Source organism: Solanum tuberosum, unplaced genomic scaffold, assembly GCF_000226075.1.
Source record: "Solanum tuberosum cultivar DM 1-3 516 R44 unplaced genomic scaffold, SolTub_3.0 scf00068, whole genome shotgun sequence".
NCBI classification, from domain to species: domain Eukaryota; kingdom Viridiplantae; phylum Streptophyta; class Magnoliopsida; order Solanales; family Solanaceae; genus Solanum; species Solanum tuberosum.
In genome coordinates this window covers 401,511-415,772 of record NW_006238994.1, presented here as the reverse complement: position 1 = coordinate 415,772, position 14,262 = coordinate 401,511, and the positions used below count along the sequence as shown (strand labels likewise).

Sequence of the window (14,262 nt, the reverse complement as noted above, 5' to 3'; positions counted from 1 at the left end):
TATTATTATTATTATTATTTTATTATTATTATTATTTCTGAAATATGAATTTATATTCCTCTTATAAGGTGGTAAAGAAATATGTGAATGATAGAAAAATATTATTACTTATGGATGTAAAACATAAATTAATTTTGTTTTAATTTTTTTTTTAAGTATAAAAACCTTAAATTAATCAACTTTTTATCATGTTAACAGCTTAAAGGGTATTTCAGACATTTTGATAAAAAAAAGTGTATACCAGCACTTATTTGCCAAACACATCAACAACTTTTTTTTCAACTGCAGCACTTTTATCCAAACACATAACTACTTATTTTAAAAATAAGTTCCAGCACTTTAAAAGTTACTTTTTAAAAGTCAATCCAAACGGGCTCTAAGTGGATATTATGGGCATCTATACATATAACAGCAAGATGGAGAGGAAAGAAAATTAGGGGAAAATATCAGCTTCCATGAATGAACAAGTTCACTCCAAATACTGGAAAAATACAACAAACAATATTTATTAGATCGAGGAGTATTATTCCAACGCTGTCATATAACGCTTCCAAAAATCATTCAGAAAATACAGAATCACATTTTTAATGACATATAATATAGCCTAAGAGAATTTCTTTCGAAGTACTGCAATCTCTGTCTTATTAAGCTGGAAGCCTTTGGCAAGAACGTCATCCGAAATAGGTGGATTTGAAGCAAAGATTGAATTAGCAATAATGACAAATCCAGGATTTTGACTGTTGAAAAAGGAGAGATAAGTAGCTTTTTTGTTTCCCATATTATACTGGATGTGGATAAGACCTTTTGGGATCACAAACACATCACCAGTATTCAAGATTTTGGAGAAGAGACGACTCTTAAAGAAGTTTGCAGCATCAGGGACAAGAAATCCTATATATAGAGTACCCTTCAGGACAGTTATCAGCTCAGTAGCTCGAGGGTGCATGTGAAGTGGAGCAAGACGTTGAGGTTCCAATTCAGTACGACCAAAAAACATACCAAGAGTGTTAAGTCCAGGCATCTTGTTTACATCCACAAGAGTTGAAACAAAACCAAGCCCAGGCACTACATCTCCACTAACATTATGACCTGAGAAATAGAAATCATTCGCTGTTGCAAGCTTTGGGTCTTTGCAAATTTTTCCATTCACGAAAACTGTACAGGTGAAATAAAATGAATCTCTAAGCATATTATTCAGCTAATAAGAGCTGATATAAATTATACAATGTATATACAAAAACTACGCCTCATTCCAAACAAAAATATAGAATGATGATTTACCAGAAGCCTGAGAGTCATTAACAGCAACACATATGTCCTGTAGAGGGTTGTTATCATAAGCATAAGCAGGGGAATTACAAATGAAAGAAGTAATGGCAAATGTTGTTATGAACCACCACATGCTCATTGTTATACTTTGGATTAGTTGTGTGTTTTTTAAACAACCAGAAATGTGTGAGTACTTATACTCTCATCTAGTTGATTTACCAGGGAAAAATAATATGTATTGCATAAAGATATGACATTTGGACCTAACACAACCCCCAAAGCTAGTTCATGATGGGAGGATTTCCCAAAATTGTAAGTCTATTCCGCAATCAATGCGGGACTCTAATTCACTCTAACATATTGAAAAGCTTGCAGCGACACTATTTGGTGGGGCTAGTATTAGAGTTAGAGTTCCACATGAACCAATTATAGGGTGTCATGAAAGTATGTAGGGACTCAAAAAAATTTCCGTTTGAAAGAGGGGTAATTTTATGCTAGAAAATAATAGGTTGGGTTTTGAGGGACCAGTAGATTAGGCAAAGTGTAAAAGTAAAACATACTGAATAGTTTAGGTACGATTTTGACTATTCTCTGTAAAATGAAGATAAACAAAGTTCAGTAATCTGCACTATCTTAGCATAGTTACCTTGTAGTTGTACATAATCTCATTATAAGGCGCGGTATAACCTAAAAGCATTGCCAAATCTGAATATCGGATCCTACTGAGGTTCAACCGGCGATCGAGCCTAGTGGTGCTTATGGCTTTTCCTATTTCGACTTGGATTGAAAATACGGGACAGGAAAGGAAATGATTCATTCAGATCAAATATGAGAGTCCAGTTGCATTGCTAGATTCCATGTTGTATATTTGAAAGAGGTTGACCTCCTTTCTTCTCTCATGATATACTCCTCTTCCCACCAAACCCCTTTTCTCCTCAGTCCACAAAGACAAAATGTAGGACTGGTGCCAACAGTTCATCACGGAAGAATGGACTCACTAAGTTGGGATTACTAATTACTAATACTAATCTAATATAATAGTCTATAGACCTCATTAAGTCAGGATCACAAGTGAAACTCCAGGATCCGTGTCCTAAAGCTCGAACTTACACAATATAAACTCCAGGCAAGGATACTTTCCTAGAGTCCACTATAAATATTGGAGTTCAAACTTAAACAGTTCAAGCTCCAGATAACGTGGACTTACAGTAAAAATCTTGAATTTTTTTAAAATTGCAAGTGAAGCTATTTTTGGTGATTACTATTCAATCTGTATTCAATTTCCAAATTATTTAATTTTTAGCTACTTTATGATTATAAACTAAAGACAAAAGGCATCTCTACTTCTTTTTGACTTCTTCCAAAAGCTTTTCCTGAGTTTACTTCTTACTATAGGGAATTGCTATATACTAGCTAGGTTGGTCCCTACTCCACTAGTTTAGACATTAGAATGTGGCGGAGCCAAATTTTCGACTAAGGGGTGGCAAAATATAAAGAAATAAAATCATGTGGAAGTCAAGGAGTGTCAATATGTAATATATACACATAAAAGTATATATTTACATAGCTACACTGTGTAATATTCCGACGAAGGGGTGTCAGTCGACATCTCTCAAGTATATGTGACTCCGCGTACACTGAATTTCTACTTACTAGAGAAACACGCAGACTCTAGAAAGGTAATTAGATCAATGACACTTGAAAAACTTATTGGATGAATGTGGGTTGCTACTGAGGAGGTTAAGGGCCACATCTGTTAGACACAAGCTACTGAAAGAACATTGAAAAAAACAAATTCAGAAAATGGACGTAGCAAGTTCTAAACAACTAAATAATTATTAGCCTTGTTACCAAATGGGATCCAACCGCGAAAATTCTCAGTGCTTGTTGATGTCCATATGGATCTACAAGACACATTTTAATACAAAGCGTTACATTTGTCAATAGCATTAAGGTCTATGATTGGGAATTTAATTTCCTCTATAGTTTTTAACTGTTTTAATTGTGGATTACAATGTTGTTGAATCTTTTATTTGAAGTTAAGGTTGTAATAAAAATGTTTGATTAGTCTATCATGTTTTTTTTTCAATTTATTAACTCTTACAAGAAGAGAAACAATATGTTACTTTCATCTGGAAAAAAGAACTGAACGTACCAAGTGGACATTATGGGCATCTATATATATAAAATACAGCCTAATCAGTTCTTTAACTTAGTTTCACTTTTCAACAATAACAGTAAGACGGAGAGGAAATAAAATTAGGGGAAAATGTTAGCTTCCATGAATGAACATGCTCACACCAAATACGGAAAAATACAAAGAACAACATTTATTAGAAGAGTTTTATTCCAAGGCTTTCATATAAAGCTTCCAAAAATCATTCAGAAAACACAGAGTGACATTTTTTATGACATATAATATAGCCTAAGAGAATTTCTTTCGAAGTAGTGCAATATCTGTCTTATTAAGCTGGAAGCCTTTGGCAAGAATGTTGTCCGAAATAGGTGGATTTGAAGCAAAGATTGAGTTAGGAATAATGACAAATCCAGGATTTTGACTGTTGAAAAAGGAGAGATAAGTAGCTTTTTTGTTTCCCATATTATACTGGAAGTGAATAAGACCTTTTGGGAACACAAACACATCACCAGGATTAATGATTTTGGAGAAGAGACGACTCTTAAAGAAGTTTGCAGCATCAGGGACAAGAAATCCTGTATAGAGAGTACCCTCCAGGATAGTTATCAACTCAGTAGCTCGAGGGTGCGTGTGAAATTGAGCAAGACGTTGAGGTTCCAAGTCAGTACGACCAAGAAACATACCAAGAGTGTTAAGTCCAGGCATGTTGTTTACAGCCACACGAGTTGAAGCAAAACCAAGCCCAGGCACTACATTTCCACTAACATTAAGGCCTGAAAAATAGAAATCATTCGCTGTTGCAAGCTTTGGGTCTTTGCAAATCTTTCCATTCACGAAAACTGCACAGGTGAAATAAAATGAAACTGAGCATATTATTCAGATAATAAGAGCAGACATAAATTATACAACGTATATCCAAAAACTACGCCTCATTCCCAAACAAAATATTGAAGGATGATTTACCTGCAGCCTGAGAGTCGTTAACAGCAACACATATGTCCTGTAGAGGGTTGTTATCATAAGCATAAGCAGGGGAATAAGAAATGAAAGCAGTAATGGCTAATGTTGTTATGAACCACCACATACTCATTATTATGCTTTGGATTTGTGATGGGCTTTTTTCCAAACAGCCAGGAAGAAAGGTTTGACTACTTATACTCTCATCTAGTTCAAAATATCCGAGAAAAATAATATGTATTATGTAAAAATATGACACTTAGGCCTAACTCAACCCTAAAAGCTAGCTCACGAGGAAAGCATTGCATAAACCCATTGGTCCTTTCCACAATCAATGTGGGATTCTAACTCACTCTAACATATTGAAAAGCTTGAATCCACACTACTTGGTACTGCTACTATTAGAGTTAAAGTTCCACATGAACCAATTATGTGGGGCGTATTATATAAATGTGTCCTTTAACTTGGTCTCAACTGGCGTTACGCCCTCCAACTTTAGGTATTCACAAGTAGACACTTAAACTATCCAAAAGTTAAACAAGTAGACATACACATGCGTCCTATGTGGCATAATACATGTAGGATGCCATGTAGGACACAAAACTACCACATAAGACGCCATATAAGATGTGTGTGTCTACTTGTTCAACTATTGGAAGTTTAAGTGTTTACATGTGCACACCCCAAAGTTGAAGAGCATAGATGCTTGTTGAAGTTAAGTTAAGGAGCACATTTATGTATGGCTTATGCCAATTATATGGTGTCGCGAAATTATGTAATTTTTCGTTTAGAAGAGGGGTAAATTTTGGCTAGAAAACAATAGGTTAGGCTTTGAGGACCAATAGATAGACGAAATGTAAAAGTAAAACATACTGAATTGGTTAGGTACAATTTTGACCATTCTCTGAAAAATGAGCATAATACATAAATGTTCCATTTAACTTAGCCGCTTCAGTTGACATCCCCTCCAACTTTGAGTGTGCACAAGTAGGTACTTAAACTTGTATAAAATTGAATAAGTAGACACACACATTTTACGTGGCATATTACACATAGGACGCTATGTAGGATGTGAATTGTCATATAGGATGTCATGTATATGCATGTGTTTAATTGTTCAATTTTATACAAATTTAAGTATCTACTTGTGCACACCCAAAATTGGAGGGTCAAAGTTCAGTACTCGGCACTATCTTAGCATTTTTACCTTTTAGTTATATATCATCTCATTGTAAGGCACGGTATCATCTACAAGCATTGCGAAACCTGAAACCACTGATCTCTAGAAAAAAACTTCTATCAGAAATGGCCACCCAAACATTCCTAGATCTTCAATGGCTTCCACTTCCACTCAAAAGCCACAATCACCCGGAGAATTCTAGAACTTTTTTTTTTTTATCATTTTAAAAGTTTTGAAATCCATTTTAATAATTTTGTTAGCTAAGTTGGATAATTAGGGCAAATGTGTGCCCGTGTGATAATAGCGGGGGCACGATGGGACCTAAGCTTTAACAGAGGACAGAATCAGACCTTTTTTGCAAACCACAAGGACAATTTTGGATATTTTCTCCTCTTTCTAAGAGGAGAAGGATCTTAGATTGATATGTCATTCCCTCTCCTTTCTTTGTAGATTATTAGACCGGGACACCCATACCAAAGACTTAGCGTGCAATTTGCATAAAATCTAGTTTTCAACTTCAAAGTAGCAAGTGTTGCAAGTTAAAAGAAAAAAAAGGAACACTTATTGCAATAAAAACAAAAAACCCCTTGGATCAACAAAGTCGTTGTGGACCACACCACTAGATTGAGACTGTCAACTTCCTATCTGAGTAAGTAATGAATATCAGATCCTACTAACGTTCAACCGGTGATCGAGTCTAGTGGTGCTTGTGACTTTTCCTATTTCAACTTGGATTGAAAATATTCTACAGGAAATGATTCATACGCATCGACATTAGAGTCCAACTACATTGCTAGATTTCATGTTGTATAGTTGAAAAAATGTAGGACCAGTGTCAACAGTTCATCACTAAGTTTGGATCACTAACTAATACTAATCTAAAATAATAGTATAAGTATATAAAAGTTTTTCAACTTTTACTAGGGAAACTCAAGAATTGGTCCTAGAGCTCGAACTTATATAATTGAAACTCCAGGAAAGCATCTTAATCGACTAATAAGATATATGTCCTTTCCAGGAAAATCATTTCAACTTTACACTTGATAGCCATTAAGCATGTCAATTTCACTCTCATCACACCAGGTGCATGACCAACATAGTGCTTATTCATTAGTATATATTGCAAAGAAAGATTATACTTACATACACTGCCACTTTATTTATTAGGGGTCAAGTATTGTTCCAACTCATAAGACGCTGGTGAGCAGCTTATGTGCTGCAACCAACTTTCAGAAAACACAGAATCATATTTTTAATAACATATAGTATAGCCTAAGAGAATTTCTTTCGAAGTACTGCAATCTCTGTCTTATTAAGCATGAAGCCTTTGGCAAGAACGTCGTCCGAAATAGGTGGATTTGAAGCAAAGATTGAATTAGGAATAATGACAAATCCAGGATTTTGACTGTTGAAAATAGCGAAATAAGTAGCTTTTTTGTTTCCCACATTATACTGGAAGTGAATAAGACCTTTTGGGATTACAAACACATCACCAGGATTCAAGACTTTGGAGAAGAGACGACTCTTAAAGAAGTTTGCAGGATTGGGGACAAGAAATCCTGCATAGACAGTACCCTCCAGGATAGTTATCAGCTCAGTAGCTCGAGGGTGCGTGTGAAGTGGAGCAAGACGTTGAGGTTCCAAGTCAATACGACCAAAAAAAAGACCAAGAGTGTTAAGTCCAGGCATGTTGTTCAGATCCGCAGTCTTTGTAGCAAAACCAAACCCAGGCACTGCATTTCCACTAACATTAAAACCTGAAGCAAAGAAATCATTCGCTGTTGCAAGCTTTGGGTCTTTGCAAATCTTTCCGTTCACGAAAACTGCGCAGGTGGAATAAAAAGAAGCTAAGCATATTATTTAGATAATAAGAGCTGACATAAATTATACAACATATATACAAAAACTACACATCATTCCCAAACAAAATATAGAAGGATGATTAATTACCTGCAGCCTTAGAGTCATTAACAGCAACACATATGTCCTGTAGAGGGTTGTTATCATAAGCATAAGAAGGGGAATTACAAGTGAAAGCAGTAATGACTAAAGTTGTTATGAACCACCACGTCCTCATTGTTATGCTTTTGATTTGTGATAGGCTTTTTCCAAACAACCACAAAGCTATGACTATTTATACCAAGAAAAGAACAAGAAGTATCGAAAATTCACCATCAAGTCTATTTAGTAGGGCTAGTATAGAGTTGGTTTGGCAAGAAGTTAATGACATAAAAGAAGCATTCCACTTTTCGGAAAGGCATAATATAATGTATAAATGTGTAGGATAAGCATCTACAGAGGCAATGTCTCATAAGGCCCCGGTAATACCAATTGATTTTCACTGCTCTATATTCTGTCATTGTTTAATCTGGCCAAGTACCATTATTGGATCTTTATCATATTTTCTTGTTATTTGGCATTATCCATTTCTCTTGATGCCTCATGACACCAAATTCATTTTTACCAGTCTTTCCATTACTCTATCTTGCATTTTTTTTTAGTTCTGTTGAACCAATTTGGATCCAGTTGAATTTGTAAGGGACTCTTAACATATGTGCATCACTTGATTCAAGTTGTTGATTTATTTAAGAAATTATGTATAGTTATTAAGCATGTCGATTCCACTCTCAGATTACACAAGGTACATGGCCAACATAGTGCTTATTCATTAGTATTTATTGCAAAGAGAGATTATTGTTACATACATTGCCACTTTATTTATTAGGACTAATTGAGTAGAGCATTATTCCAACACTTTCATAAGACGCTGGTGCTCAGCTAGTGCGCTGCAAACAACTTTCAGGAAACACAAAAATCACATTTTTGATGAGACATAATATAGCCTAAGAGAATTTCCTTTGAAGTTCTGCAATCTGTGTCTTACTAAGTTGGAAGCCTTGGGTAAGAACATCGTCCGGAATGGGTGGATTTGAACCAAAGATTGAATTAGGAATAAAGATAAATCCAGGATTTTGACTGTTGAAAGCAGTGAGATAAGTAGCTTTTTTGTTTCCCACATTATACTGAAAGTGAATAAGACCAATTGGGAACACAAACACATCACCAGCATACAAGATTTTGGAGAAGAGACGACTCTTAAAGAAGTTTGCGGGATCAGGGACAAGAAATCCTGCATACAGAATACCCTCCAAGACAGTTATCAGCTCAGTAGCTCGAGGGTGTGTGTGAAATGGAACAAGACGTTGCGGTTCCAAGTCAACACGACCAATAGAAATACCAAGAGTGTTAAGTCCAGGCATGTTGTTTACATCCAGAAACTTTGCAGCACCACCAGCCCCGGGCGCTGCAATGCCACTAACATTAAGACCTGAAGCAAAGAAATCATTTGCTGTTGCAAACTTTGGGTCTTTGCAAATCTTTCCATTCACGAAAACTGCACAGGAGAAATAAAATTACGTTAAGCATATTATTCAGATTATATAATATATATACAAAAACTATGCCTCATTCCGAAACGAATAAGTATTATAGAAGGAAGATTCACCTGCAGCGTGAGCGTCCTTAACAGCAACACATATGTCCTGTAGAGGGTTGTTATCATAAGCATAAACAGGGGAATTAGAAAAGAAAGCAGTAATGGCTAAAGTTGTTATAAACCACAACATGCTCATTATTATAGCAAAGTTTAGTTTTCTTTGGATTTGTTATGATTTTTTCCAAACAACCCAAAAGGTGTGACTATTTATACCAAGAAACAAACAAAAGGTATTGAAAATTCAGCATCGAGATTCACGTGTCTTAAGTATATAGGGCTAGAATAGAGTTCTACATGAGACAATTATATACTATTGAAACTATAGTTAGTCAGATCTCCAAATTAGTTAGATATTTTATCTTATTGTTGCCAGCTGTATAACGGCAGTAATCAAGTTAGTTAGGATACATATTTTTCTCTTTTCCTTGTATAAATAGATAGCCTGTATTCCTTTCTTGACCACTTTTTTCCAGAATATGAAAATCTGAGGCAGTTTCCTCTCTTTCCTTTCTGTGTTAACTATTAATGGAGTCAAGTATTCACCATTATTGGAGATCGTGAAGCTTCAATCGAAGCTTAAGTAGCTGGATTTACCATATATGGTGTCACGAAATTATGCAAAGTTGACAAACATATATAATTGTCCGCTGAAGTCAAGTTAAAAAGCATGTTTATATATTATGCCTTTTGAAAAGAGTAAAGTAAAGCATACTAAAATAGGTTAGGTATGACTTTGACCATTCTCGATAAAATAAATCAAGGCTCCGTTCTCAGCACTATCTTAGAATATTTCATTATAACTTACTAGTTAATAGCATTGCCAAACTTGAAACCACTGATCTCTAAAACAATTGCCGCCCAAACATTCCTAGATCCATCTTCATTGTCGTCCACTTCCACTCAAAATTATCATTTGTCCTCCTTTCGACCCCCAAATACCCTGAAGTCAATCTTTTTGGCTTAAAAATACCCTTATTTCTAATCCATGAGGTAGATGTAGCAAATATTGTACCAAATCACAAAGTTCAAGTACATTTTAGGTCAAGAGGGAGTTGCTCGGATGGTAAGCACCCCTCACTTCTAACCCGAAGGTTGCGAGTTCGAGTCACCAAGGGAGCTAAAAGGGGTGGGAGCTCTTGGTTAGGGTAAAAAAAAAGTACATTTTAGGCCCTTCCACATTAAAAAAATTTGAAATTACTTAACATATAGACTCATATGATTGTCCTGAATTTGAGTTCTATAGTAGATTAAAAATAAAATAAAAAGTTAGTCCTCTACTATCTACCCAAGGGTCATTTTTTATAAATAAGAATCAAAAGAGTACGTAACTGAATCTGCAAAATCCTCCCCCCCCCCCCCCCCCCCCCCCCTCACTTCCTCTCTTTTATTTTTTCTTCTATCTTGTCCAACATTTTCAAAAAAAAAAAATCCAACTTATGACAAAACAAAGGTGAAAAAGAGGAAAATAATGACAACATTCATATATTAGTTCAATAGAAGATGATTTAACTAAGCAATTGTATACACGTATACTACATTTCTCTTTTGTGTGTACCCAAAATTTAAAATAAAAGAATGAAAATAATCTTTTCTCCTATCCTCATCCCCACCATGATAATATACAAATTAAAAGAATCAGAACATGTAAGTTCATTTGAAGTCTAAGTCCATGATATCTTAATTAAAAATAAGAGATTCAAAAAAGAATAAAAAGAGGAAATGAACAAGATAATTGGATAATTGATAGAAATTTTTATATTAATAAAAGAAATAGATGGACAATCAGACGGGACAAGTATGGATTTTAGATGGATCCCCAGTTATGAATTTAGTTATAATAAATTGGGGTTGATTTAATATAGGCTAATAGAAAGATAACATGAAATTAATAATTTTTTGAATATTATTTTCAAGCGTATCGATTCAAAATATGAATCGTATTTGATTTTTCTTATTTATTTGACAAGAGTTTAAATTTGGACCAATCAGATTAGGCAATATAATAAATAAATATTTAATGAGTTTACTTTACGGGAACTATTAAAAATAAAGGCAAATGTGAACCAAAAGATTAATACTGTCACGCCTTGAGCCTACACCCTTGGCAGGACTGGCACTCGAGAATCATTGTTGGCCCCAAGCGAACTCTTGGCCTGGCTTTCGTACTCAGCGGAAGACTTTACTCAAGATAAATACTTTTAAAAATAGTACACTGAACTGCTCAATAAATAACTGAGAATGTAATAAATAACATTCACTGCCAAAGTGGCAACTCAAGTCTCAACTTAACTGAAAATGGAAAAGTAAAGACTCATGAACTAACATCAACTAACTCTGTCTATGAAGCCTCTAAACACTGAGGGATGTCGGGACAAGACCCCCGATCATCCTAACAACTGAAATAAGCAAGCAATAAAACAAAACATAACCAAAGGGATCCTCCGGAAAGCAAGGAGGCTCATCAACTGACTCTGAGTGCTCAACTAGAATCAACGATGCGCTGGATGCTGATTCTGGTTACTTGTGTCTGCATCATAAGAAGATGCAGGCCAAATGGCATCAGTACATTAAATGTACGAGTATGCGAGGGGAAATCTAAAACAAGACATAAGCTTGAAAGGAACTGAAGAACTTACCTGGCTCAACTCAACTCAACCAATTTCAATATAAAGCAGTGTAAATAAATGCAGTATCAAGAAAAGCTTTAAAACATGGTTTTCAACTCTGTGTATTTAGAAATACAATAATAACTCTGTATGTATGCAAAGATACAATATAAACTCTAAATATATATAAAAATACAATTAACTCTGTGTATATAAGAATACAAAATACTGTTGTGAGAGTTTCTCTAACCGACGACCATCACTTAAGAGCTATCGTGATGATACAACATTTTGCCTCATGCTGCCAGGGCCGTCCTATACCTTGTCGGGGGTATAGAACCTGAACTACTAAGTGGACCCACAAGTCTATGCTAAAAAGCACTAAATGAATCATCTAAAAAGTATGACCCTTTTCTACCCATGGTGGCTACATGGTTTATGGGGGTTGTGAGTTGTCTCAACTTTCCCCCATATCGGTACTCAATACTACTCCCAAAATATGATACTAGCTCTTATGTTTTAAAAACATACTTCTTTCTGTGATTTGAGATAATTGCTCAAAAACTTAGCTCAAAGGCTATCTTGGAAATCAAAGTTTCCTCTCTTGCTTAATTGTGAAAGCATTTACTCTTTACTGAAAAAACTAGCTCAAAGGCTCTTTACTAAAAAACTAACTCAAAGGCTCTTTTGAAAATCAAAGTTTCCTTTCTTGCTTAAATGTGAAAACATTTACTCTTTGAGAATACATAGTCCCGATATATTCTTTTTGAAGAAAACTTCAATCTTTACTCTTTACTCAACTCAAAACTCAAGTTTTAAAACAAAGTTAAAACATTTGTAAAACACTTTTGGAAGACTCTATGAACTTCTCTTGACTAGGCTCTTAACTTCTCTTGACTTGACTCTTAACTGATCCTTGAATTAAATTATGGATTCAAGGATTGTGATTTGTGATAGGAAAGATCTCATGATGTTTAGGAGTGTTTTTAGATAGTTAAACATGAGAAAAGATAAAGAAATCAATGTCTGGAAGCTAGTCCGCGACGCGGAGATGCATTTAATTATTTGGTCGCGAAATAAATTTTGAGGCAGAACGGTCCATGACCACTCCACGACGCGGAGAAAATTTTGACAATCCTGAGGAACAGGTCCGCGACGCGGACCTGGTACCCAGATTTTCCCGATTTTTTCCTTCTTTATTTTTTAGCCCCAATTCACCTAGATTCGATTTTTTTTTCTCCATATCTCTTTAGATTCAGATACCCAGCGAATGTACACAAGAATCTAACTCAAAACAACTCTAAAATCGATCTTAAACTCTCAAGAACTCCTCAATCTCATCCCAAATTGAAGAACGAAAGCAATTCAAAAATACAACTCAAGAACATCAAAGTCTCAATCTTTTAAAACAAAAATCATACTGAAATAAATATGTTTGGCGCATGGATGAATGAACCCAACGCTATGTGAACTCACATACCTTGTAGGATTGAATCCTTGGCAAAATCCACAATCAAACTTGAACGTTGTTGACGAATCTTGCCTTTTCTCCTTCTTTCTCCTTTCTCCAAGCCCTAGCGTAGGTTTTCAATTTTCTAAACTGACCAAATTCAGTTTTGACCCTTAATTAATTCACTAAAACGAATTAAATTACTTGGGTAAGGAAAAGACCAAACTACCCTTTCAAAATTCGAATTGGACTTTCCTTATTTGAACAGCCCAAATTCAATTGGTTATATCTCACTCATACAAACTCAGAATCACGCAAACTCAGCGGTGTTGGAAAGATTATTCCAAGATATTTCCTACGATATCTGGAAACACACATAACTCATCCTGATCTAGAATTTATGGTCGTTTTAAGTTGACCAAAAATCCAACTTAACATGCTTAACAAATTTTCCAGATTTTTATATTCTTTCCAAAAATGACTATTTCCAGTTTTTAACTTCTTTCTAGTTCTTTCTAGTTATGGGGTGTTACAATATCTCCCCCTTGGGAATATTCATCCTCGAATGAGCTTACTCTTAGTAGGCTAAGGGTGTAACATGTAACATTCAGCTCAACACCCAACAAGCAATGCAATGACAACATGCTAACTTATAAATGAAAGAGTACTAAGAAGAGAATTAGTACCTTGGTCTGGAACTTCTACGATTTCAAAGAGATGTAGATACTTCTTTTTCATATCTTCTTCAGCTTCCCAAGTAGCTTCCTCAACAAATTGGTTCCTCCAAAGGACTTTGACTGATGCTACTTCCTTAGTCCTCAACTTGCGAACTTGGCGATCTAGAATCTGAACCAGAATGTCCTCATAAGATAAGTTATCCCTGATGCTAATATCTTCAGTTGGTATTATCAATGAAGGATCACCCATGCACTTCTTCAATATGGAGATGTGAAAAATCGGATGAACCGCGGCTAACTCTTGTGATAGCTCCAACTCATAAGCTACGTTACCTACCCTTTTCGATATTCTGTAAGGGACAATATACCGGAGACTAAGCTTCCCTTTCTTACCAAATCTCATAACACCCTTCATGGGTGAAACTTTCAAATATACCCAATCATCTACTTCAAACTCTAGCTCCCTTCTCCTAACATCAGTGTAGGATTT

At 35.3% G+C, this 14,262-nt stretch overlaps 4 protein-coding genes across 5 annotated transcripts in view; all 4 read right to left on the bottom strand.

Annotated features, from left to right (window-relative positions):
* Positions 1-480: 480 nt before the first annotated feature.
* Positions 481-1,459, bottom strand: LOC102601582 (putative germin-like protein 2-1). Its single transcript, XM_006345418.2, has 2 exons — positions 1,282-1,459; positions 481-1,155 (listed from the first exon to the last, which is right to left on the bottom strand). The coding sequence occupies exons 1-2, from the start codon at positions 1,406-1,408 to the stop codon at positions 605-607; spliced, it is 678 nt and encodes a 225-aa protein (XP_006345480.1). The 5' UTR covers positions 1,409-1,459; the 3' UTR covers positions 481-604.
* Positions 1,460-3,676: 2,217 nt separating this feature from the next.
* On the bottom strand, positions 3,677-4,521 carry LOC102601247 (putative germin-like protein 2-1). The gene is made up of 2 exons (XM_006345417.2): positions 4,370-4,521; positions 3,677-4,245 (listed from the first exon to the last, which is right to left on the bottom strand). The coding sequence occupies exons 1-2, from the start codon at positions 4,494-4,496 to the stop codon at positions 3,695-3,697; spliced, it is 678 nt and encodes a 225-aa protein (XP_006345479.1). The 5' UTR covers positions 4,497-4,521; the 3' UTR covers positions 3,677-3,694.
* Positions 4,522-6,640: 2,119 nt separating this feature from the next.
* Positions 6,641-7,634, bottom strand: LOC102593333 (germin-like protein subfamily 1 member 17). Its single transcript, XM_006345315.2, has 2 exons — positions 7,494-7,634; positions 6,641-7,366 (listed from the first exon to the last, which is right to left on the bottom strand). Exons 1-2 carry the CDS (start codon positions 7,618-7,620, stop codon positions 6,816-6,818), a joined length of 678 nt encoding a protein of 225 aa, XP_006345377.1. The 5' UTR covers positions 7,621-7,634; the 3' UTR covers positions 6,641-6,815.
* Positions 7,635-8,195: 561 nt separating this feature from the next.
* Positions 8,196-14,262, bottom strand: part of LOC102600901 (germin-like protein subfamily 1 member 17) — a 16,492-nt gene continuing 10,425 nt past the window's right edge. The window contains exons 1-2 of one of the 2 annotated variants that reach the window (XM_006345416.2): positions 9,049-9,193; positions 8,196-8,937 (exon numbers count right to left, since the gene is read on the bottom strand). In XM_006345416.2, coding sequence (XP_006345478.1) covers positions 8,387-8,937; positions 9,049-9,175 — 678 coding nt within the window. In that variant the 5' untranslated portion in view covers positions 9,176-9,193 and the 3' untranslated portion in view covers positions 8,196-8,386. Of the gene's footprint in view, positions 8,938-9,048; positions 9,194-14,262 lie in introns of those variants that run through there. The other variant, XM_015307843.1, reaches the window with a different exon arrangement.